Raw genomic sequence first — 25,231 nt, 5'->3', positions numbered from 1 at the left:
GGGGATCCCATGCAGAATATACATCCCTGATTATAACATATACTTCTTATTTCAGGAGTTACCTATACACCCCTGTTAGACGTTATTGAAATGGGAGACAATTTGATTGGTACACTCTCTAAAGCTCTACTGAAGCGTATAAGAAGTGGAGATAAGAGGAAAAATGTACAGGTGACTTTTTACAACTAATTATTTCTACATATTTAAGATGAGACCTTACTTTTCATTACTGTACTTAAAGTATAATCTATGCTCGACTTTAATTTCTATTTTTCACTTGCAGTCAGCGCACTATAAACATGCTTGCTCTTACACCAGTATAGTCATATGTACTGTAATCAATTGACACGTGTAGCTTGCCCAAATAACGATCCATAACAACTCCCCTATATTATTTTAAATAAGTAATTCACTAATTATGTAATCTTTTTCCAGTTGCAGCATAAACTGAGGTCCATAAGAAAACTCTTCTGTAATGCAACGAGAAACAGAAAATGGCGCAAGAAACCTCCACAAAGTGAAGACAGTCAGCCATTACTAGAAGAAGAACAGCAGGAGGATTTGATGGATGTGGAATATGAGAACGAAACTGCATCGTCAAAAGGTAACCTACAATATCTGTAATATAAAGTAGAACGATGTCAGTCTGTCTGTTTGTTGTTTGTTTGTCCAAACATTGTCTCCCAATTTTTGTTTTTTATTTTCCTTTCAATCTAAATTTCAAACAATTGGTTTGATCAAACGTTAGTTAAGTTTGTCTCAAGATATCCTTGTTCCAGGGGTGTATATTCTACATGGGATCCCTTAACCTAACCCACCTTCACCCACTCTCTACATTTATCTACTTTTTCTGGAATTTTTAATTTTTTAACTTTCTAATTTGACTAGTTTTTCTTTACGGCATTATCCTTATACTAAAGTAACAGGATGTCTGTGTGTCTGTTCAAAAGGATCTTGCTAACCGCTGAACCGATTGGGTTCTCCTTTACAGGGTACCTTCACATAGGTCCCGGGAAGGTTTATAACTATAAAACATCATGTTTAACATCGTATTTTTTTAGGTAAAGTTTGTACAGGCTGCAATACCAACTTCACAAAGGAAACCGAAAGTATATATTATCAATGCTACGCAAACCAAGTTTTGGAGCGATTAAATAACAATCCTGAAGAAACGGACTACATTAATATTGTTGTAGACAATATTAACAACAATAATACCAACGATAATAATGATGCAGACAATGACAGCATTCAAGATGCCGAGGACTGGGAACACGTCGAATTGTTTGATATACCTGAAGATTATTTTGACCCAGATGATGACGATGACCCTGATGACGAACCTGATGGCGATCATGACGGGGATCCCTTCAAACATCTTACAGAACTTGAGAAAGAAATTGTTAATGATTTCAGAAGCGTTTGTGTTCTAGACAACCCCATCTCTCACAACAAAGTTAGAATCATCCTGGCGATTCTGAAACGCTCGTGTATTTTCAAATTTCCGTCATATAATACATTATTCAAACCCAAATACAAAGTTGAAATCAAAGAAAACAAATATAATCCTACAAATGCTCCTGGTTCACTGATTGAGTGCAGGTATGTTTATATACGATTTAGAAAGCGTAGCATTTCTATAATCATTACCAGAATTTCCGTACGTCCATTTTAAACATGTCGATTTTTCTCCTTTTTTAACAACAAACTTTCAAGTGTTCTAATTATCAGTTTGATCATTCTTTGGTATATTGCTTCCTGCGACAACTTGAGAACAATATTATAAGCCAAGCCACTCTATAATTAATTCCTTAAAATTTAAGTATGTGCATAAACCTTATCCTTCTTGAAGCATTTTTTTTTAACAAATTTACTTACATACAATTTTGGTTCGACTTTAATATTTTTAAATTCAGTTCAGATACTTCACAATTGTTAATGTCCGTTTGTCGTACCGTTTCAGTGCTTTGGTTTTAATGGATGTTGTCATCCTTGTTCCATTACTTTTCATCGTAATATTATTTGGAGCCCGATGGTGCAAAATTTCTTTGAATTGTGCAAGTTTTAGTTAAAAATATATTTCTTTTTCCAGATTCCCTACCTATGAGATCCTCCAAGACGCCATCACAGACTTTAAACGGTTGAATGGACAACAGGCCGTTGATGATCATATAACTTTTGACATCTCGGGCGACGGAGTGAAAGCAGCTCAGGGATCTCATATCTCCTATTATACTGTCTGGATTAGGTAAGTAATTAATATATTGTGGATTTGAAAGGGTTGGGTTGGGATAAAGTTCTTTTCATATACAGCATGACCCTCGAAAAGGTATTTTTAGGATTGGCAGCCTATATTTCAAAGGATATCAAAATATTTGTTTTACATCAATTGACAGCCCAGATTTTAAAGCCAAAGTTTAGGAAACCATTCAATAAACAAATAAGAAAGAAAACTAAGTTTACAATTGATACTTTTTTCTATTGCATACATATATAAAAATCTGTCTTACTGTATACCAGGACTTAATTAATACCATAAGTAAACCTAGTTTTTACCACTTTTACGGTAAAATTTTACCAGCCTTTACGTTTTATAAATCAGTGACTACAATTTTAAGTCTAAGGTATTAAATGCTATTATTATTAATTCTTCTTTATTATTTCAGGTTATTCTTCAACAAGGATTTCAGTGTTATATTGCCAGTCAGCATATTTGAGAAGACGAGGAAGCGTCCCTACAGTTACAACTTTCTGGATAATGTTACCCGATTCATCAACAAACTAATTCAAGAAGGATTACCTGGACATACCTTTCAATGTAGAACCATCATCCACGATGCCGTTGCCAGAGCCGATGTATTCGGCATTCTTGGCCATGGATCAAAAAATGGATGCCCACACTGTGACCTTCCAGGGATGGCTTTTTCACAGACTTATCTCCGTCAAAAGAACTTGGTATTGTTCGAATCAATGAATGTATTTTACCCCAGTGACAGTCAAGATATGGGTACGCCGAGGTCTGACGAGAAATTCCGCAAGTTAGAGGAAAATAATCAGAACATGAAAACCAGTTTTTCTGACCTTGACCCGAGCTTGGATTTAATACAAGATACCCCCAGTGATCCGATGCACGCGTTGCACCTGGGCTATGTAAAGAAAGTGATGACGTACCTGAAGAAAGGACGTAATAGTTATCCAGAATTGGAAGAAGAAGACTTAGTTCAAATGGAGAGAATTACAGGGATGTACTGCATTTGACTAAAGAAATGACGCGTAAAATAGGTGTTTTCTTCGCGCATTTCTCGGCACTGCGATAAAATTCTGCATTTTTAGATTTATGTCTATTACACATTATTTGTACGCCTTGTTATGCCGCTTAAAAGAGTGTTAGTTTGAAAAGTTTAAAGAACTTAAATTTTGAAAATTTTCTCCTTATCACCCATATTTTACCATGAACTGCAGTAACTCCAATTATAGATGAAATCAACGATCAATTGAAGCTTGTTGGCGATTTTGATCGCGTTCCCCGTACGTCCATCATGCGCCTGACAGAGAAGAAGCTAGCCCTCAATTTGAAAAGTTCTGAATTCAAAGTACTGGGCTTCTACCATATGATATTTTATGCAGAGGTAGGTTTTTACCATATTATAATCTTTTTAGAATTTAAAGCTTATTTCAGTTTCATTATATTGTATAGCAATAACATTCTTTTTAAATTTGCGCACGTGTGCTATATTATATATATATTTCTATTGAGGAGGGTGGACTTCCAATAAGTATATAGGGCGAAGCCCCTAGAGGCTAGGGGCGAAACAGCTAGTTTTACCTTAAATTATTACAATGTTTTTTTTTTCCAGTTGGCAAATCTTATAGATGAACAACGTCTGATATGCAAGTTTTTATTCCACATATTGCGCAGTCTCGAAGAGCATATAACAACTGAACGTGTGGCTGAGCTCAAGACCATGATAATGGTCCTGAACTCAAAATTGGCGGAGATGTACGGCGAATCGTGCTTGAGTTACAATACTCACATGCTTTACCATATGCCGGAACATGTCCGCCGATTTGGACCATCCATGGCGTTCAGTTGTTATGCTTTCGAAAGTGCCAATCATGTGATATCAACTTACATCCGAGGATATAATTTTGGCCTTAAAGAGGTTTCAAACAGGTAATACTATTTTTTTTTAGTTGAGTTCCTTTGACTTTTAGTTTTGGTTTCAAGAAGTGTCACTTCTCCCCCCCCCCCCCACTCTTTACAAATTTTAATGTAATTTTTAAAAATGTAACATAACTTTCTTTCCGTGTATTGCTGATCAAACACTTAAGCTATAACGATTTCACCAGCAACATACCTTTCCGTTTAACAGCCATTAATGACATAAATGACATATTTAGATTGTTGATATTTCACACAGTGAAACCGTACATAAATGAAAAGCTGGCTGTCAGGGGAACAAGGAATGCCAACAAACGAAAGTTCGAGAGTAATCAATTCTATACAGACTGCCAAGACCTCTACTTTGTCCCAGACTGCCGTCGTGATAACACAGTATGGTTGGTCCACAAAGTGAGGACATTTTTTCCGGCATACACCTTTCCTGAAGATTCCAGAATAATAGGTAGGGGTGTATATTTTGCACATGATTAATTGTTGTATAGAAATATTTCATGAACTATACATTTCATCTAATTCCTTTTTAACCTACCACAATTTATTTGTAATTCTCTTATCATGCCAGGAGGAGAGTGTGGTAAAGGGGGGGTCTAGGAAATATGAATTAAGTTTTATGGTTTTAAACACTGAAAATATACACCCCTGGTATTAGGAGTAGGCAAGACTGACGATCCCGAAGACTATAGCCATCCTCCAACACAACTAGCCTCCAACCTACTGAAGTACAGAGTAGCATGTATCTCCGTACACCTGTTGCATCAAGATGTCTCCATCGTAATTCCTATCGGAATTTAATTTTGTACATTGAAAGCAGAGAAAGGGGGGGGGGGGGAAATGACACTTTTTAAAACCAAAACTAAAAGTTCCATATTGTACCCCTATAAAACAACTGCCATGCAAAATGACAGATCTGTAACTGTTTCTTTAGTTCAGTTCCTTTGACTTTCAGTTTTGGTTTCAAAAAGTGTCACTTCCCCCCCCCCCCCCCCTTTTGTTATAATATGTATGTAAAATGTTGTAAAATTCAACTGAAGGCCCTTCCCTCTTTATTTGGAATTTATGTGAAATGTACTTTAAAATATTTTTTTCATTAAAATTATTTTTTATAGCTAATTTTAAAAAAGGCATTTCAACTTAATTTAGCAAAACCCTACCTTTTTGGCCATCGATGGGTATGAAGTTAAAGTGTTATAAGTCTAGTCTGTAATTTGAAAGAGTACATGTTTGCAATTTAATTTAATTTTACATAAAATTTTAATTTCTGTCTACACATTTCAGATTTAAAACTATGCAAATTGCCCATGCCAACGACCTGGATAGAACAGCGTAATTTCGACTGGCAATTGACCAAGCTAGATCCCAAAATGACGAGGACTGGAAAGAGTGCTAGTTCTGTAAAGGTAAAAATTATATTTAAGGCCTAATTTACTATTGTACAAATTGCTGCTACCCTTCGCTCTTAAAACTTATAAATTCGCATGTTACCGGATCGAAAGGAAAACCTTATCGGTTCATGCTTAACAGACCACAAAAGATTATTGACCAAGTATAATTATTTATTAATTTTCCACAGTGTGTTTAACATTTGATATTAGTAATTAAAATTCTAGGGGCGTAGCCACTGCTATCTAATATCTTATTATGCATTGTAAATACAACAATTATTTCTTGTTTTAGAACAACAAGCCTACTGGAGGTGCCAAACCTAATGGAAGTGCCAGAGGTGGAAGTGCCAAAGCTGCAAGTGCCAAACCTGGAAGCAACAAATCTACTGGAGGTGGCAAAGGTACAACAGCAAAGGTAGGATTTTAAGTTTTATTGTTATCGGTTTTTGGTTTGTTGGTGTTTTGTTGTTAAACTAAACTTACTAACATGATGTCTGTTTGTGGGTTTGTACCAACAAATCTCGTTAACCGTTGAACAAATTGGGTCCCTCTAACCATATAACTTAACCTAGCCTAACCTAACACAGTCATTTTGTCAGGAGAGGGGGGGGGGGAGGGTAAAGTTTTAAAAAATAGAAGAAAAAAATTAGGATAATGCCGGTGTTGTTTAAAACTATAATCCTCGGTAAGTAATGCTTTACAATAATTATCTATATTATTTTTAGAACACAACTAGAACCACAACATCTCCAATAAGGATTACCCCACCTCCATCTCCACGGCCACGGCCACGGCCCCCCTCCGCGAGTCAACGGACCGCGAGAGTTGTAGTTCCTCCTGCAACATCATCACGACCCCAGTCCCAGTCATCACGACCCCAGGGATCATCTGCCCCTTCTGGTGAGATGGAAGAAAGCGAGGTATTATTTTTATTTCATTTTGTCATCCAGAGGATACAAATTACAATTATTTAGGATATATATCGACTTAGCCTGGAAAAAATAACTTGTAAGATTTGACTAAATTTTTGGTAAACATTGACCAATAAAAATTTACCTTGTAAATTTTTACAAAGAAGTTGGTCAAATTTTACCAAGTTGATTTTTTGGTCAAAGTCCAAAAATCTGGACTTAGCCTAAAAATTTACCTTGTCAATTTTTACCAAAAAGTTGGTCAAATTTTACCAAGTTTTTTTGTTTGTCAAAGTCCAAAAATGATGGAAGATGCTTAGGATCACTTGCTCTTGTTTGTGGATAGTCTTCTTTTCTACCACGTAGTTTTTAAAATACCAAGACTTGAAAATATGTGGTTTAATATGTTTAATTTTAAGGATTTGTTCACCGGGGCCGTTATGAACCAAATTCAGAACCAATTTCAGCAGCTACGTACTTTCTTCACCTCACACATGAAAAATCAAATAGAGCCCATTAATGCGTCCATCAGAAACTTGGCAAACAAATCGTCCACAAACCATGAATTACTGAAGAATGAAATCAAAGACCTGCAAGACAGTGTATCAAGAGATATGGCTGAAAATACTGTAACGCTGACAACAGAAATGAAGAAAACCGGAAAAATAGTGGAAACCTTGGTGACTGATCTAAGAAGACTGACCAATGTGGATGAGCAACTTGAGGAGGAGGCGAATAAAGGGCCTAGTGAGAATCAGGATGTTGTCGTGGACCGTATTTTCTCACCAGAATTTTACAAAGAAAGAATAAAGAACCATGACCCCTTGAAAAAAGATGGTTATATGCGAAGAGAAGAAATTGTCTTTTTCATCCAAAATTTCGATGACTCACTGAAAGTGGATAAAGACTGGCAAACCTTACTGAAATTATGCAGAGACACCATCACCTTCATATATGTCGTGTTCGAGCAGTTCACCTTTGACGCCCGCATCACCGCTGCCTTTTGGACTGCTCCGGAACTTATTGATGACGAAACTGGTAAGTAAATATTATTTTGTAAATTTGACATGATAAGAAAACGTTTAAAACAGGGAGAAGGGAGGTGGGGGCAAGGGAAATAAACCGAATAAAAGGGGCATTCCTATTCTTGCTAGCAGGTGACCATGTACAATAATCTTTTTATATATATATTTTATTTGTGAAAATAAATCTTGTGCAGAATATACACCCCTGGTACAATAATAAACATGTACCTATGCATAGTTAATTCAAAATTTCATTATTATTTCAGTGGAACGTTTCTTGGATCATTGTAAGTTAGTGCTTAACCAGACGTACCTACATGAAGCTATCCCACCAAATTTGTGGAGAACACAAACCTATGTGTCTTCAAGCGACCTTTTTCTAGTGAGGAACCACGTACAAGCTTGTAGGTAATTCAATTATTTATCACATCTATTCCGCGTCTATTAAATGTGAAAGTGGTAGTTTCACAAAATGCATTTCAATGTTCTTTAGTTAAAAAAGTAGTTTCACGAAATGTTAACTGCATATTGTATTCTTGTTAAATTGTTAAACTACATTTCTATGGCATATGTTTCAAAGAATTTCAATTTTGTACCATGTATTTTTTTATGTGGCAAGACTTTTAGTTCATCTTTTCTTGATATATGTTATATATTGAGACTGTTTTGATATAAACCCTTTTTTTATCTAGGTTCAAGCGCAATTTCGAACACACTTTTACCAAGGACGGGAATGGTTTTTGTGAAAATATGAAGAGAGCCGAAGATTATATGATTCATAATGATGATCCTGTCATCTGGAGGTTATTTCGAGCGCTGGCAACGCGAAAACAAGAACGCGCATTGTCAACCCCCCTCTACAATTTCGAACAGGTTTTTGAACTCAAGCCAAGCAAGGAGACAAGCAATAAGAAAGGCAAGAAAGACAAGAAAGACAAGAAGGAAAAGCCACAGAAACGATCAGCCTTAGAGATGTGTGGATTGTATCTGGCCCCTGCAGAGATACAAAGAATTAAGCGGCGTATTAAACCGAAGACAATCACAACTTCAACACCAGGTGTTACAGCCGAAGACAAGAAATTTTACTACATGTTAGGTGGCCACTCAATGGGTTGCTTACCCCACGAAGTTCAAGGAAAGAACCAGATTTACTTGAAAAGAAACAATGACAAGTCGAGTACTGCATATCAGATCAAAAATTATGCAGACATTGGGAATGCAAAGAACCCCAAGCAATTTTTCAAGACAGTCCATAGTGATAAGAAGGTTATAGCAAGAGCTGTAATGTATTATACGTACGCCACAATAAATTTGAAACCAGAAATGAGTGAAGAACAGACAAAGATTCACAATGCCAGTGAGAAAGCAACAGTAATTTCCAGAAATAGAAAGATCGGAAGAATGAACACCACTGCTGATGAATCCACTGCTGATGATTCCACTGCTGATGATTCCACTGCTGATGATTCCACTGCTGATGAATCCACTGATGGTGAAGACAATGATGGTGAAGGCAATCATGGTGGAGGCAATGCTGTTGAAGACAATGATGCTGAAGGCAATGCTGTTGAAGAAAATGGTATGGAAAACATTGCTGATGAAGAAAGCAACAATGGTGAGCTTGTAATTGATGACAGAGGCGACGACGTTGAAATGAATTCAAATGATGATCAGATTGGGAATGAGTTTCGCATACCACCCGCGGAGAATCCAGCAGTAACTCCAGAACCAGTAAAGCAACCAGTAAAGCCACGTAGGTTATATGATGATCCAATTGTCAACAGCCAGTCCAATAATAAACCCAAAGTAAATGTATTTGAAAACATCACAAGCTCCAAAAGGAAGAAGCATGGAAAAGGAAAGGGCTCGAAAAAGTCGAAGAAGATAATTATTTGTGAAACAGACGATGAGGCCCAAAATGTGGGAAATCTTGATGATACAGTGCCAATGCAAGATGATGAACCACCACCAAACTTTCCACCACTGCAAAGACAGAAAGAATTTTATGGACGAAATAATTCAATCACAGGTACATATTTGTTGAACATTAATTATTATTTATAAGTTTTATCTTTCCTCGTATTGTGTATATACTGCACAAGATTTTTTTTCCTCTGCTACTAATTTTTTTTAAATTTTTCTTCCCCCCCCCCTTAGTTTTTTTTCACCAAGTAGGGGGAAAATGGAAAAATATTTAAAGAACTCTATGATTTATTTATTCTATCCCTCCTACAACACATTTCCTTTTAAAATTTTTTTTCCACCAAGTAGGGGGGGTGGGGGGGTGGAAAAAATGTTTTCAGTACTTGCTTTTTGTTTGGAAACGTATAAAATTAATGTATAAATTAATTATTTACAGGCAACAGTAACGAGAGACAGGTGACTGGAAAGGCAACAAGTGTCGTGGAGGAAAGCAGCAGTGATGAGAATGATGAGGATGCCGAAGGTATTGTTATTTATAGTTTGAAAAACGTAGGAACTGTATCACCTAAATTTAAGTTTATTAATATTTTAGTTGAGAAGTAGTCTTAGATAAAAACCCTGTGCATTAATTTTGTTTTAAGGGAAACTTCGTACAGGCCCTGACAGGGTTTTAGGCTAAAATTTGTATGGGCGCAGCCGCTATCTATAATACTAAGTAGCTTAATGTCTGTCCGGCCGTCAGAAGCTTAAGATCTCAGTAACCACTGAATCGATCGAGGTTACGGTAAAATTTTACCACCTTTTAAATCGTATAGGCTGGTAAAATTTTACCATAAAAGTGGTAAAAACTAGGTTTTTTATGGTATTAATTGTGTCCTGGGGATCGGATTCTACTCTTCTGTGTATTGGTCCTGCGGTGATTTTAAGCTATTTCCTTGGAGGGGGGGGGGGGGGGGGGGGGGTTGGGTAACATTTATACTATTTGAAATAATGACTATAATAATTATTTAGATGATGTGCCGATCATTCCAAAGAAGAACCGGGAGCGAAGGCAAACCGCATTGGAAGCCGAAGCAAAAACCAAGAGAAGTTTACAGCTGGACTCAAATGAACCATCATTCGAGGTGGATAACGAAGATGACAGAAACGAGAGTGACAAAATTTTGGAGGTTGAGGACATTGAGGGCAAGAATGACGGCAAAGCAAGTAAGGAAATTCGGATACATCCATGTGGAATAATATTACCCAAACTTGCCATTATAATTGAAAACCACCTGGGTCATTATGAGGTTGTTGCAGTAGGCTCAAATGTTTCTATACACAACCAAAGGGAAATTTTAGAACTCATCAACATTGACGGTAAGTTACAGGTCTTAATGTAATAAATGGGGGGGGGGGGGGGGGGGTGGGCGAAAGTGACACTTTTTGAAACCAAAACTAAAACCAGCCGAATTTTTTTGGGGCTTTTATTGGCGGTTCTCGGCGGTGGCGACGCCGTTTCTTCACAGTTCCATATTGTACCCCTATAAAGCAACTGCCAATGCAAAATTCCCCCTTTTATCTTTGATTGGCATATAAATATAGGGTAAAAAATATTGCTTGTTTTCATTTGAATCTGATTAATAGTAACTAATGTTCATATAGGTATGGAAATAATATTGAAGCTACAATTATGTACATTTGCTTTAACATTTTTTATTTCTTTGTAGGAGAAAAAGCAAAGTGGAAAAAAGATGGAGAAGAAGGTGAATTAATTTCTGACATCAAAGAAGAAGCACCAGAAAGTGATGATACAGATCAAGGTCATCAATCAGACCCAGACACTGGAACTGGCAGTAGTAGTAGTAGTGAAGAAGAAGAAGTTGAACGCAGGCCAAAAGCAAAAGTGGCCCAAAAGCCAAAGCCTACCAAAGAAGTTCCTAAACGTCCCAGAAAACAAACAACATTTCCATCTGGGAATCAAATTGAAGCGGTGTTGTACAGAAACCAGAGCAGAGCAAGCACGAGCAGAGCACAAAATTCAAGCCGGGAATATGCTGAAAGTTGCGCAGGCACATCAAATCCTGATGAAGACGTAAACCCAGAACCAGGTTGTAGTTATAGTCAACTCAGTCCAGAGCCAGGTTGTAGTTATAGTCAACTCAGTGAGCAACCTAACCAAATTAGGTTGCAGCAAATGTTGAACAGAACAAATACACATTTGCCCGATTTCGGCCAGCGTGGTGAGGCTCGGACAAGAAGAGATGCCAACAAACGAGTAAAGGCCAACATGAAGAAGCAAAGATTGTGGGAACAGGGAATCAGGCCTGAAGATGCTGAGTTAGAGAAGAAGAAAAGATCAAGCTCCAGACCACCACAGAGAGCAAGTTCTCAACAATGTGCTCAGAACATAAGCAATTACGGTATCTTTGGCAGCTACATTGATTCGGGAAAGGGGTGTATATTCTGCACAAGAAATATTGTTTGTCCACGGCTAAAAATTTTTAAAATTTACAAATGTTTTCAGTTTTCTTAATTATTACCTTTTTTTCTTTCCTCCATCTATTTATATTTAATGAAATATAATATACATCCCTGCGCAGAATTGGAAAAAATATTACACATCCGAACCATGTAGAATATACATCCCTGCGCACCGCAGAATGGAGACAAGTATTATTCGTCGGAACTTTCATCTGAAAACGAAGTACAAGACGAAGAACAAGACGAAGAACAAGACGAAGACCTGATAGGTCCCAGTCAATCCCAATAATTCCAGGACTTTACGTATATATATATTTATATGTAATTTTTTTTATATTTCATAAGTTTCATCTTCAACTTTTTTTTATAATATCTAGAAAGGAGTAGTTTCCCAAAATGCATTTGAAGTTAATTTAGTGAACCGTATATTTGAACCTGTTTAAATGTGTTTAAACTCTATTTATATGGCATAAATTTGAAGAAAGTTAAATTTTCTACCACGTACTTTTACCATCTTAACAAAGAAAAATATGCAATTCACAAAATTAAGTTCAAATGCATTTTGTGAAACTACCCCTTTCCACCAATTAAGTTTAATGAGCTTAAAGTTAAGAGCTTAAACTGAAAATTTTTTGTTGTATAATCTGTCGCATTTTTTGTAATTCAGTATATAGCAGTTGTAGTTTACCCCCTAAACTAAGGAAAAAAACTATTCACAACTAGCTTTTGTTAATTTTATATATTTGTTTAATTTTGTATATAAATATTATATATAACAGTTATCGTAGGGAATGTTTTAATTAATAGGGTGGTAGATTTCCATGGTAAAATCCGTAAGGTTTATGTGCTGTAATTAAAAAAGAGAACGTTTCAAAAGGGGGGGGCGAAAGTGACACTTTTTGAAACCAAAACTAAGAGTCAACAAAGGAACTCAACTAAAAAAAGGGTTACAGGTCTGAGATTTTGCATGGCAGTTGCTTTATAGGGGTACAATATGGAACTGTGAAGAAATGGCGGCGCAACCGCCGAAAACCGCCGTTTCCTGCCGTAATTTTAATTGCCTTTTCTTGGCGGTTTTCGGCGGTTGCGCCGCCGTTTCTTCACAGTTCCATATTGTACCCCTATAAAGCAACTGCCATGCAAAATGTCAGACCTGTAACTCTTTTTTTAGTTGAGTTCCTTTGACTTTTAGTTTTGATTTCAAAAAGTGTCACTTTCGCCCCCCCCTTTGTATTAACTTTTTGTAAATGAAATTTGTCTATATACTTGTTTACAATATAAGATATACCAATATGTGATCTTGCTGGACCCTATTATATTAAAATTCCCTACGTCAGTTTTTTGGACATTTATTCATGAAAATTTAATTACCAGTGATAATTTGTTTCTTTTCAAATTTAATATAGAATGTCCGACATGTCAGCCGCAGCAGCCGACTTAGAGAGAGACGAACAGCACGAAGAACAGAAGCCGGAAACCACAAGTGGGTGAGTAATATTTTAATATGTATAAAACGAAGTAGAATGATGTCTGTCTGTCTGTCTGTCCGTCCGTCCGTCCGTCCGTCCCTAGCTATATTTTGGTAACCATTCATCGAATCGGATTCGACAATCCATCACAACATAATTACATAAATACATATTACATATTTTTTGGTAATTACTTCTTTGGGCAAAGGTCCGATTACCTGGGATATATAATATATATTTATATATTTCAGTGATAGCGAAAAAGAGAAGAACGAAATGAGTGTGTCTGAGCCTGAGCTGCCTGCTAAGCTGGCTGACCTGCCTGATAGCCCTCCTAAATCGTCTGATACAGAAGATTTGAACCTAACTTTGGATTGCACTACGTAAGTTTATTTATTTTTGTTACCATTCTATTTCTGTTCGGAAGGTGGTAGTAGCCGGATTGAAAAGAGTAGGATAAACATTATTGTTATGGCGAATAATTATAGTTTCATTCAGGGGTGTACATTACGCACAAGATTTATTTTGTTCCCGTGGTACAAAATTTTGTATTTTTTTCCCACCTATTTTTATCTCACCAAGTAGGGACGGAAATGGAGAAATATTGAAAGAACTAAAATTTTTGGTCCTACCACACATATTTTAGTTATTTTCCCCCCACCACCTGAACAGGGGATCCCATATAGGATATACACCCCTGATATTTCAAATTAGCAGCTACGCTAAACCCTCTAATATGAAGTATATCTCTTAAAGTTTCTTTTGCCACTCCCTTCCCTTGCCGGTACCTATGAGAAGAACCCGATCTGTTCAGTGGTTATCGAGATCCTTCGGTACATAAACACGGACATCCTGTTACTTTAGTATTATTTTTTTTTATTTTTCAGGGACGACGATGGATGGGAGACAATGCAGAAAATAAAACAAGACCTTGGGGCAGCAAAGCAAAAAATTGCTTCTTTGGAAGAGGAGATCGCTTGTTTGGAAACACAAACAAAGTAAGAAATTTTTTTCACTTATTTTTTTCTATTTAATCCGGGCGACTGTGTTGTAAATGATTTTTCGGTACAGACAAATTCACCTTTATATATTACAAAACTAGCAAGTATGCCTCTAGGGGTAAGGTGGGAGGGGTAAATGTGGACCAAAAAAAAGTTTACTATTTAATTATAATATGATTGCTTAATTCAGGGAGCAATCCAAGAGATGTCCGGCACAAAAGGATGACCAGAAGGTCGGACAAGCCTCTGTTATGGAAGGAGAAGCAAAGTAAGATATCCTATTATATAAAGTAGTAAGCGTTTTTTGTCTGTCCCAAAGGATCTTGCTAACCGCTAAACCGATATTGTTCTCCTTTAAAGTGAAGCTTCTTATAGGTCCTGGAAAGGTTTTAAACTATTTTTGTGGAGGGTGTCTTCACCCCCTCCCCCAAAAAATATTTTTACTCTTCTGAAACTCAAATTTAAAATGGGAAGATGTTGATTTTTCCCCTTCCAACCTTAAGTGCCCCTAGAGGTTTCTAGGGGCGTAGCCACTAGTTTCTTTTAATATTCTTTTTTCAAACTTTATCCGGGCGACTGTGTTGTAAATGATTTTTCGGTACAGACAAATTCACCTTTATATATTACAAAACTAGCAAGTATGCCTCTAGGGGTAAGGTGGGAGTGGTAAATGTGGACCATAAAAAGTTTACTATTTAATTATAATATGATTGCTTAATTCAGGGAGCAATCCGAGAGATGTCCAGCACAAAAGGATGACCAGAAGGTCGGACAAGACTCTGTTATGGAAGGAGAAGCAAAGTAAGATATTTCTTTTAATATTCTTTTTTCATACTTTATCCGGGCGACAGTGTTGTAAATGATTTTTCTGTAAAGACAAATTCAACGTGTTCCTTTATTTATTAAAAGCGAGTACTAGCAAGTACGCCTCTAGCTGGGTAAGGTGGAAGGGGTAAATGTGGAACCAAAAAGTTAACTACTTAATTTAAATAGATTATTATATATATATTGTTTAATTCAGGAACAAAACAGCTGGCTCTCCAGAAAATTCGGATGAGAACGAGGTTAAGGAAATCACTGTTATGGAAACACCAGCAAAGTAAGATTTTTTTAAAATTGTTTTTACTACTTTATCCTGGCGACAGTGTTGTAAATGATTTTTCTGTAAAGACAAATTCAACGTGTTCCTTTATTTATTAAAAGCAAGTACTAGCAAGTACGCCTCTAGCTGGGTAAGGTGGAAGGGGTAAATGTGGAACCAAAAAGTTAACTACTTAATTTAAATAGATTATTATATATATATTGTTTAATTCAGGAACAAAACAGCTGGCTCTCCAGAAAATTCGGATGAGAACGAGGTTAAGGAAGTCACTGTTATGGAAACACCAGCAAAGTAAGATTTTTTTAAAATTGTTTTTACTACTTTATCCTGGCGACAGTGTTGTAAATGATTTTTCTGTAAAGACAAATTCAACGTGTTCCTTTATTTATTAAAAGCAAGTACTAGCAAGTACGCCTCTAGCTGGGTAAGGTGGAAGGGGTAAATGTGGAACCAAAAAGTTAACTACTTAATTTAAATAGATTATTATATATATATTGTTTAATTCAGGAACAAAACAGCTGGCTCTCCAGAAAATTCGGATGAGAACGAGGTTAAGGAAGTCACTGTTATGGAAACACCAGCAAAGTAAGATTTTTTTAAAATTGTTTTTACTACTTTATCCTGGCGACAGTGTTGTAAATGATTTTTCTGTAAAGACAAATTCAACGTGTTCCTTTATTTATTAAAAGCAAGTACTAGCAAGTACGCCTCTAGCTGGGTAAGGTGGAAGGGGTAAATGTGGAACCAAAAAGTTAACTACTTAATTTAAATAGATTATTATATATATATTGTTTAATTCAGGAACAAAACAGCTGGCTCTCCAGAAAATTCGGATGAGAACGAGGTTAAGGAAGTCACTGTTATGGAAACACCAGCAAAGTAAGATTTTTTTAAAATTGTTTTTACTACTTTATCCTGGCGACAGTGTTGTAAATGATTTTTCTGTAAAGACAAATTCAACGTGTTCCTTTATTTATTAAAAGCAAGTACTAGCAAGTACGCCTCTAGCTGGGTAAGGTGGAAGGGGTAAATGTGGAACCAAAAAGTTAACTACTTAATTTAAATAGATTATTATATATATATTGTTTAATTCAGGAACAAAACAGCTGGCTCTCCAGAAAATTCGGATGAGAACGAGGTTAAGGAAATCACTGTTATGGAAACACCAGCAAAGTAAGATTTTTTTAAAATTGTTTTTACTACTTTATCCTGGCGACTGTGTTGTAAATGATTTTTCTGTACGCTAAACCCTCTAATATGAAGTATATCCTTAAAGTTTCTTTTGCCACTCCCTTCCCTTGCCGGTACCTTGTGTTGTAAATGATTTTTCTGTACGCTAAACCCTCTAATATGAAGTATATCCTTAAAGTTTCTTTTGCCACTCCCTTCCCTTGCCGGTATGAGAAGAACCCGATCGGTTCAGCGGTTAGCAAGATCCTTCGCTACATACAAACAAAAATCGTTTTACTTTGTAGTATAGATTGTTTAATTTCAGGATGGAAAACAAACCGGATTTTGATATAATTTATGAGAACATAAAGAATCCAGGACCAAAAAGCCCAGGTATAGTACAATATTTATACTAGCGACTGTGCCCAAAGCATATAGTGAAACATTTCTGTACTAGGCACTAAGAAAATGCCGTAATACATTGTATTATTACACTAGGTTAGGTTAGGTTAGGTTAGGTTAGGTTAGGTTAGGTTAGGTTAGGTTAGGCTAGGCTAGGCTAGGCTAGGCTAGGCTAGGTTAGGCTAAAACTAGAAATATTACTCTTTCTATTAATACACTAGGTTAGGTTAGGTTAGGCTAGAAAAAAAAACTATTGTAAAATTGAACTATTTTTTTGTACAAAAAAATAATTTTAAAAAATATTTTAATTTCAGTGTATCGAGTGTCAGATGATGAGCAGGAGATGTTTGAACCACCCCCTCCTACAATCCCGCCAGCATCAAAACTGAGTAGGCGCAAAAGAACTGCAACACCGGGGAAAATCAAGACCTGCGCCCATGGACGCAGTCCCCGAAGCGAGCTGCCAACGAACACAAGACTCATCGAATGCACCTATTTGTGTGCAGACTGCCGCGTCTTCTTTCACAAGAGGCAAAAGGAAAGAAAAGAAGGACAAAAGTAAGCTGATGTATAATAGTCCTTCCAGTCAGATCATATATAAACTATTTGTGATAAAAAAGTGATATATATCAAGATATCTTGAGTCAAAAATATGTTTAACCACCTTTAATTTGTACGTACATTAATCTATATGACAGTTTTGACAGTTTTGTTCTGACGATGAGAATATTCATATAATATTATATTTGAAACCGCTATTCCTATATAGCAAATTTTTGAAAATTTTATAATGGAAAGTAACTTCGTAATATATTTTTCTTGTGTATAAAAATGTTCTAGTATAAAGTACAATTAGAATCCAGATCTCAGCTTAAAACCTATGTATATTTGTGTTAATTTCTCAGCTTAAACCGATTAAACATGCAGTTATAGTATCTGAATAAAACTATGTAATATTTGGTCATTTAAACCACGTCTAGAATTAGACTAATTAAGAAAATTTCTGTGAATATATACCTATATAGTAGCGCGCTATCGTACCTATGTAAATCATTATGTAAAAAAATATGTTTAAGTGTTTCAATCAATAAAGATAAAAATGAAAACAATTTTTTTTTTATTTTTGCGATTTGTGTACAAGCGATGTTTTTCTATAATTAAGGTCGTTTTTTACCACTTTCTCGTGATTTTTACCACCCGTTTTTACCACAATTTTTGGTAAATTTTTACCATATTTACCCTATTTCTGGTAAAATTTTACCAATTTAGGGCAAAAATATTACCAGGTGTTGAACAGTTTTACCACTTTTTCGGTAAAATCTTACAGAAATTTGCGGTAAATTTTACCAAAAAAGTGGTAAAAATTGGTCAAAATCTGGTATAAATTTGCGTCCTAAAATGGTAATATTTTACCGGAAATCTGGTAAAATTTTACCGATAATTGTGGTAAAAATCGCTGGTAAAAAGCGTCTCGGAGTACCACAAAAAGTGTTTTTACCACGGTTACGGTAAAATTTTACCACCTTTTAAATCGTATAGGCTGGTAAAATTTTACCATAAAAGTGGTAAAAACTAGGTTTTTTTATGGTATTAATTCCGTCCTGGGATCTGTCACAAGAACCTGAATTAAAATCTGTTTATTCCAAACACTATAATAACAATAATATCAATTATACTTTACCTTTGCTAATATCAGTAGCAAACCATATTTACATTTTACAACAGATCTGTAAAAAAAAACAAGAGGAAAGAAGACAAAAACATGTGTTTATAAAAATCTTTATTGTTGTGTAAAATTGAAGCGCGTATTCAACAATCAAACTTTCCGCGCGTTTATTATGACAAGTATATTACGACTCCAAAAAGTTTAATTTTCTTTGTAAAAAGTTATCACAAGAATTTTTATCATTTTTTGAAAAGCTGGCAATTTTGAATTCCATGTGGATGTTTTGTCTTGTGTGGAAATATCAAATGTTTGCTATGATAAATATTATTATAATGAATCTAAATGAGAATGAATAACTTGGCGAATAATAAAGATAATGATACAATATCAAAACTATAAAAGGAAAGAAGGCATGAGAGCATTAACTAGTTATTAATAATAATATCAGCCGGGATGCTTCTTGTTAGGATTTAGTTTTTAGTTGGTTGAGCCGTCACAACTAAGGATTTCTGTGTAGTGAAATTTTGGAAGATATTTTCTGAAAAAATGTGAAGCGCTGATTTTTTTACCCGCTCCACAATTTCAATCCAACAATCACTTTAACAGCAACCTTTCATTTCAAAAGTAACAATCTTAAAACTTGAAATACTAGAAAACTTAAATTTTGATTATTTCATGTAAAATAAAGGCGAGTCTTTACTTCAATGTTGCTTTGTTATACTATATGCAAGAGTTTCATGGAAAATGTATATCTCTGGCAATGATTAGTATCATTCAAACTAGCAATAATTTTTAAAAAGAAATCAAACAAAAACAGTAGGCGTAAATATTTTTTTATGATATGTTCTATTTATATTGTTACATTTTTCCTTTAATCTGCGCCGCCAAGGCCAGCAAATCTGTTTTCCAAGGTAATTCTCTCTGAGGCGGCACCCTTGATCTGTTGCTGAGATACAGGGATAAATAAATATAATATTTATCAATAATGGGAGCCACGATTTACACAGTAATCTCATAAGCAATATATCTAGTTCAATTAGAAACAATCTAATAAGCTAATACCTAATCCATTATACCCTCCTAGAAAGAGTATTATGAATCCTTATAGAAATAAAGATTAACATTTTATATGTGATCGCCTATTGTTTGAACCCTTTTTAGAATTCAACCCCATTTATTAACGTGGAAAGCTTTGCTGTTTACAGCACTGCCCAGATTGTCTTGGCAGATTTATGGTGTATGGAATCACAAAGAAACGGCGGCAAAACCGTTAGTTTCCACCTTATTTTTGTACTCTATATTAAAGCATCTGTAAAACTAATTCTCTTACTTAGTTGTAAAATCACTCTGCAACTATGTAAAGAAATCTTTTGCTTGTCCATTTATATATCCTGTTGTCCTGCCTGGTATTGTTGACCTCCACGCTCCTTCACCTCCTCAAACTTGCCTCCGTCATCGTAACCTCTCAAGTTGCTTTCCTCAATAACGGAGGATAAGGAGGGAAAACTCACCTCACTAAAATACCGCGTTTTCAAATCAATAAACTTTTAAAATGTTCCACAAGTTATTCTATCAAATATACAGCATACATGCAAACTGAGAAGGCAACTCCTGACATATTTCAAAATGAAAATTGAGCTTTAAATTGATGTATTTAAGATGACGAATATACCGTAAAAGTACTCAAAAATAAAAAAAATATGTCATGTCCAGAGAAGGTTAATAAGGTGTACCTTTTCCTTTTTATAATAAATATCATAATACTATATTTTTAAAAATTATTTGAAAATGATTCCTGGAAATATCGGGGGCAGCCACCTTGCCCCTTCTTTGTCCAGGGGTTGGACGGGGGGCAGGAGCAGAGGAACGCAAGTGTGGGGGCACATAAGACCCACCAACAACATTGGTATTCTGAATACTGTTGTCTAATTGATAGTTCAGATCCTAAAAATATAATCCTGATTAAATATTTTTAAATTTTCAAATGAAAGTAATTCTTTCATTTGATTAAAATAAAACTTTACGAGAAAAATCTAATTTCTTTCAATATTGTCTAGAATTTTTACCCCGTAGGCACAATATAATAAATGTACACTAATATAATACCTAATTATTACTTTTTACTTAATGCCCTTAAAAAATGTTGAGCTTCTCAAATGAAATCATTTTTATGAAGACTGTAGTCAACAAACCAGAATCGAAATCTTTTGAGAAACTCAACAACTAAATATACCTGGTTATTATGGTTCTCCAGTGATCCACCAACACTTTTCCAGGGACCTCCAGTTCCATCTTTCTTTACTTTCACAACTTCGCCATCCTAGTAATTTAAAATTTAGTAGAATATTCCCATCGTATTTTCATTTATGAGTGTATTTTAAACCCTTTTGGGCAATTGGGCCGCTCAAAATCAAATCGAGTGCCCAATATTCCATCCCTGGCCATTAGGGGCAGGTAGTTGTCTGGATTATGCATACATCTATACTTAAACATTTATTCTTCTATCCATTGAAAAGTACTTATTTTTGTTAAACTGTTTTAGATCGCAGAATTGGGCGAAAAAAGGGTCATTTCTTGGGAATTACATTAAATGTTAAAATATTGAAAAAAATATTTGCCTCATTAATTTCAGTTTCTTCCTCTTCTTCTTCCGCCTGAGGTTCTGTCAGAGTAAGTGTCTCTATCTTTAGACCTGTCAGATCCTTCTTGTGTTCTCTATATTCCTCCCACTCCTAGTAATACAATAATATTATTTCTATATATATAGAAATATAGTCTCAAGTCTCAATATAGTTATGTCAGATCCTTCTTGTGTTCTCTATATTCCTCCCTCTCCTAGTAATACAACAATATTCTCTATATATAGAAATATAGTCACAATTTATATTAATCAATCCAACTACTGAACGCAGCACATCCTGAAGTGGTAAAACTCTTTAACCCAACACCACACAGCTAAATTAATTCGAGATAAAACAAAATATTTCTTTTATTTTTGTTGAAGACTTCTTATTTACTAATGCTTCCTGCAAAGCAGATTAAATAAATAAATATTTCTATTCATTTATTGTGCTTGTTGGTTATTCCAATCCTTGCTCCCTAACACCAGAAAAAAAATATTACCTCATCCTCTTGTGATGCTTGAGGAGTGACAGTTTTGTCCTCACCACTGAGTTGAGTGCTAAGCTCCTTTTCCTGCTTCTCAAGCTCCCTCATTTCCTTTCTAAATTAAGTTTAAGAGATTAAATTTAAATTTTTAAGAATTAAAAACATGAAAAAAATTTACAATCTTATGTTTATATCAAGATCAAATACTGAAACACCATTGAAATGGATTCGATACTTTTAGTTCACATATAAAACTTTTTTTGCCTTTCATGCATATCTTATAACAAATAAAACTATGCGAGGTAACTACTTAGTAACAGAGCCAGGGGTGTATATTCTACATGGGATCCCCTGCTCAGGGGGGGGGGGGGGGGAGGAAATAAAAAATAAGTGGTTGGAGGGAAAGAAAATAAAAATAAGTGGTTGGAGGGGGAAAAATGTAAAAATTAAGAAAACTTAAGAACAGAGCACGCAAAATTTTGTACTTTTATTATACCTATTATAGATCCTTTCCGTGGAAATATTTTTTATGATCCTTTTTATGTTGGTCCTATAATTTTTTTTTACATTTCAGTTTTAAAATTCTCAAAAATAATCTTTACATGTGTTTTCATCAAGGTTTAGAGTCTGTTAATATCCAGCGGAAATAATACTGATTCATCAAGGTTTAGACTCGGATAATATCCAGCGGAAATAATACTGATTCATCAAGGTTTAGAGTCTGTTAATATCCAGCGGAAATAATACTGATTCGGACGGAGCTCTGATAGACAATAATAATTGAACATTATTAGTTTTATTTAGTATCTTACTTGTCTGTTTCGATGAGATTTTTAGCAATAACATCGGTGTTGGCCTTGGCAAACTTTTTTCCTCCCTTCTTTTTCTTGTCTTTTTTAGCAAAGAAATCATCAATGTCCGCCATGATTGTTGATAAGTTCTTTGTCCCCTTTTTTTTATAAACTTATTGACCTGAAAAATAAAAGCATGCTTAAAATCATTAAAAGTTTCTGTTGTTTGTCTCATTACGTATAACAATAACAATATGAAAAAAGAATAGTAAACTAAATTAGTTAAAAAGTAAGTTAAATAAAACAAAATAATGGCAGAGTGTTTTCAACATGTAATAGCAATATTTAATTGTCTAAGTAGAATACACTTCAATAACGAATGAGTAAATGTTAAAAAGTACAACAACTATACAGTATCTGCGCTAATAATAATAAAAGAATAATCTTACCTTTCAGGTAAAGGTTAGAAAATGTGGTTGTATATTCCTTGATTGGATATTTCAAGAGTTTCGACCTGAAACAAAATCAATTTTAATAATGGCTTTTATATCAAACTCCTCTATTCTATATTTGAGGCTGGAGGAAATGAATACCAAATAATTTCGATAGTAGCTTTTATTTTGATTTCGATAGTAGCTTATATAAAAGTAATGGGATCTATGTGTGTCCTTTGTACAGAATGATATCTCTAACCACTTAGCCGATATGGTTCTCCTTTACAATGTAGCTTCTCATAGATCCTGGCGAGGTTTAAAACTATTTTTGGGGAAGGTACCACCACCACCCTCCCAAGAGAAATCGTACCAGGAAATAAAATTCCAAAATATATTTTTAAGTACCGCTAGAGACCACCACTGCATGGCATAGAAAACATTTCATATCAAATAATATTTAAAAGCACCACTAGAGGACTTCACTTGAATGGAAAATATTTTAAAGCGCCGATAGAGGCCTCCAGGAGCGTATCCGCCAGTTGTAAATATCTTACCTGGCTAAATGAGATGACTGACTCCACCATCAGTATCTGAAATACAGACCAATAATATCAATCTAATCAATAGTTCATTAAAACAAAGAAAATATTTTCTGAAAACAAAGTTACTGGGAAAGATTTTTTAAATTTGATGCTTGGAAAGAATAATGTTCTGTTAGTTAATGTGCAACTGGACCTAAATATCTATAAGGGCAAAAATTTTGTTGACTGCTGTCAAGATTTAAAACATTATTTTAAAATTTTTTTAACTAGTCTAATTGTTTTTCAGAAGATATTTCCCTTCCTGTTCAATAGTCGCAACAATTACAAAAAATATTCACAATCACAATAATTCACATTTACATAAATAAATATAAATAATTTTTCTAAACTGATCACTACCTATGGTCTCTTAGACAATACAAGTTAAAGGTAACTTTTGAAAATTTAAAAGAAAAGGGTGGAGGGTGAAATACAGAGAAGTATAGGTATGTTAACTTTATTGTTATATTGATATTAGTTTTTTATTTAAGTTGAAACAATGCATAGGAAATTATTTTGTAAATAAATAAATGCAATAAATATTTTGAAATTGTATTAAAAAGTAACTTTATCGTATTAACACATACTCTTACAATTAGCTAGAGAGATAATTAGACAAGTTTTATTTTATCTCAAGCTACCTGCCACTTTCTTGGTCTAGAAGAACTTAGTACAGTACTGTATTGTATTCAATTCATATAAATCTTATAAATAAATAATAAATAGATAAGTAAAAATGTAGAAATTAAACAACAATAAATGAATTGCATATTTTAACGATAACATTCAGATTTAATATTAACAGGTGCAAGAGTTTAGAGATGGACTCAAATATTACACATTAGATTATTCAAATTTTTAAATAAGATAATAAAATGGCACTAAAATCTGGGTAAGAGACAATTCACTAAAATACTCTTTATCTTCAGTTAAAATTTAACTTTAAAACAGCATTACTGTTTATCTTAATCAAATATTAGCCAAAAGTGGAGGAGTAATAATTTTCTTTAGTTGTATTATCTCTGTTTTACTATTAATAATTTAATACTATCTTTATCATATTTCAAATTCACTAACAGATCTATAAAGTATTTTTGAACTAGACAAATGCAAATTTTTTAACAGGAACGGGACTAGGAACCATAAACCAATCTATGTATATTTATATAGCAAAGAGATAATCCATAATTGATTAGTTTTTTCTTCAACAAATATATTAGAGGGGGGAGGGGGCAATGACATCTAAACTTAAACAGTGAGCAAAATTGTCTAAATATTGAGCTAGATTCTTGAAACTTGGTACATAAGCCTAGACATATAGGTACTAAATCTAAATAACAAAAAAAATATTTTTAGGTTAGGTTAGTTTAAAAAGACCCTGCGGAAATGGGGTTTTAAGGCCTTTTTTGGGCTATTTTGATGTAGAAACTTAACTTTAATTGTTTTTCCATAGGTTTTTTACTTTAATAGGTACACTTGTGTCTTTTCATAAGGACATTATCTAAGATGATTCAGCAAGTCGGGGACCGGCTCCAGCTAGCTAGGTGGGTGGCTTGCAGGGGTTAAGTGAATTTTTTCTGAAGTTTGTGTTATCATTTATCAAAATATAGGTTTTTGAGC

At 34.6% G+C, this 25,231-nt stretch overlaps 3 protein-coding genes across 4 annotated transcripts; 2 read left to right on the top strand and 1 right to left on the bottom strand.

Annotated features, from left to right (window-relative positions):
- The first annotated feature begins 7,942 nt into the window (after window positions 1–7,942).
- On the top strand, window positions 7,943–12,176 carry LOC145327097 (uncharacterized). The gene is made up of 5 exons (XM_080170624.1): window positions 7,943–9,530; window positions 9,861–9,947; window positions 10,436–10,783; window positions 11,134–11,786; window positions 12,066–12,176. Exons 1-5 carry the CDS (start codon window positions 8,252–8,254, stop codon window positions 12,174–12,176), a joined length of 2,478 nt encoding a protein of 825 aa, XP_080026750.1. The 5' UTR covers window positions 7,943–8,251.
- A 4,743-nt stretch (window positions 12,177–16,919) lies between these two features.
- Window positions 16,920–17,730, top strand: LOC145328863 (uncharacterized). The gene is made up of 2 exons (XM_080172781.1): window positions 16,920–17,022; window positions 17,346–17,730. Exons 1-2 carry the CDS (start codon window positions 16,956–16,958, stop codon window positions 17,591–17,593), a joined length of 315 nt encoding a protein of 104 aa, XP_080028907.1. The 5' UTR covers window positions 16,920–16,955; the 3' UTR covers window positions 17,594–17,730.
- Window positions 17,731–19,157: 1,427 nt separating this feature from the next.
- On the bottom strand, window positions 19,158–23,713 carry LOC145328828 (protein CDV3 homolog). 2 transcript variants are annotated; one of them, XM_080172739.1, is made up of 10 exons: window positions 23,585–23,713; window positions 23,046–23,110; window positions 22,618–22,777; window positions 21,821–21,920; window positions 21,316–21,429; window positions 20,931–21,017; window positions 20,495–20,641; window positions 20,101–20,214; window positions 19,571–19,643; window positions 19,158–19,311 (listed from the first exon to the last, which is right to left on the bottom strand). In XM_080172739.1, coding segments are annotated over exons 3-10 (750 nt in total). In that variant the 5' UTR covers window positions 22,731–22,777; window positions 23,046–23,110; window positions 23,585–23,713; the 3' UTR covers window positions 19,158–19,309. The 2 variants fall into 2 exon arrangements, with proteins under 2 accessions (XP_080028865.1, XP_080028872.1); XM_080172746.1 differs by having other exon boundaries at window positions 19,571–19,637.
- Window positions 23,714–25,231: the final 1,518 nt, after the last annotated feature.

Source organism: Acartia tonsa, chromosome 1, assembly GCF_053477335.1.
Source record: "Acartia tonsa isolate MP-2025a chromosome 1, ASM5347733v1, whole genome shotgun sequence".
In the NCBI taxonomy this organism is placed as follows: domain Eukaryota; kingdom Metazoa; phylum Arthropoda; class Copepoda; order Calanoida; family Acartiidae; genus Acartia; species Acartia tonsa.
The sequence above is the reverse complement of the archived record's forward strand: the minus strand, read 5'-3'. Positions and strand labels throughout refer to the sequence as shown.

Excerpts from the sequence above, each read along its gene's own strand:
- LOC145328828 (XM_080172739.1), bottom strand. The coding sequence starts at position 22,730 with ATGGCGGACATTGATGATTTCTTTGCTAAAAAAGACAAGAAAAAGAAG. Across the intron at positions 21,921-22,617 it reads AATCTCATCGAAACAGACAA|AAAGGAAATGAGGGAGCTTG; the intron begins GTAAGATACTAA and ends AACTTAATTTAG. Across the intron at positions 20,642-20,930 it reads TGGAGAACCATAATAACCAG|GATCTGAACTATCAATTAGA; the intron begins GTATATTTAGTT and ends TTATATTTTTAG.
- LOC145327097 (XM_080170624.1), top strand. The coding sequence starts at position 8,252 with ATGAAGAGAGCCGAAGATTATATGATTCATAATGATGATCCTGTCATC. Across the intron at positions 9,948-10,435 it reads GAATGATGAGGATGCCGAAG|ATGATGTGCCGATCATTCCA; the intron begins GTATTGTTATTT and ends ATAATTATTTAG. Across the intron at positions 11,787-12,065 it reads GCTCCAGACCACCACAGAGA|AATGGAGACAAGTATTATTC; the intron begins GCAAGTTCTCAA and ends TGCGCACCGCAG.
- LOC145328863 (XM_080172781.1), top strand. The coding sequence starts at position 16,956 with ATGGAAAACAAACCGGATTTTGATATAATTTATGAGAACATAAAGAAT. Across the intron at positions 17,023-17,345 it reads TCCAGGACCAAAAAGCCCAG|TGTATCGAGTGTCAGATGAT; the intron begins GTATAGTACAAT and ends TTTTAATTTCAG.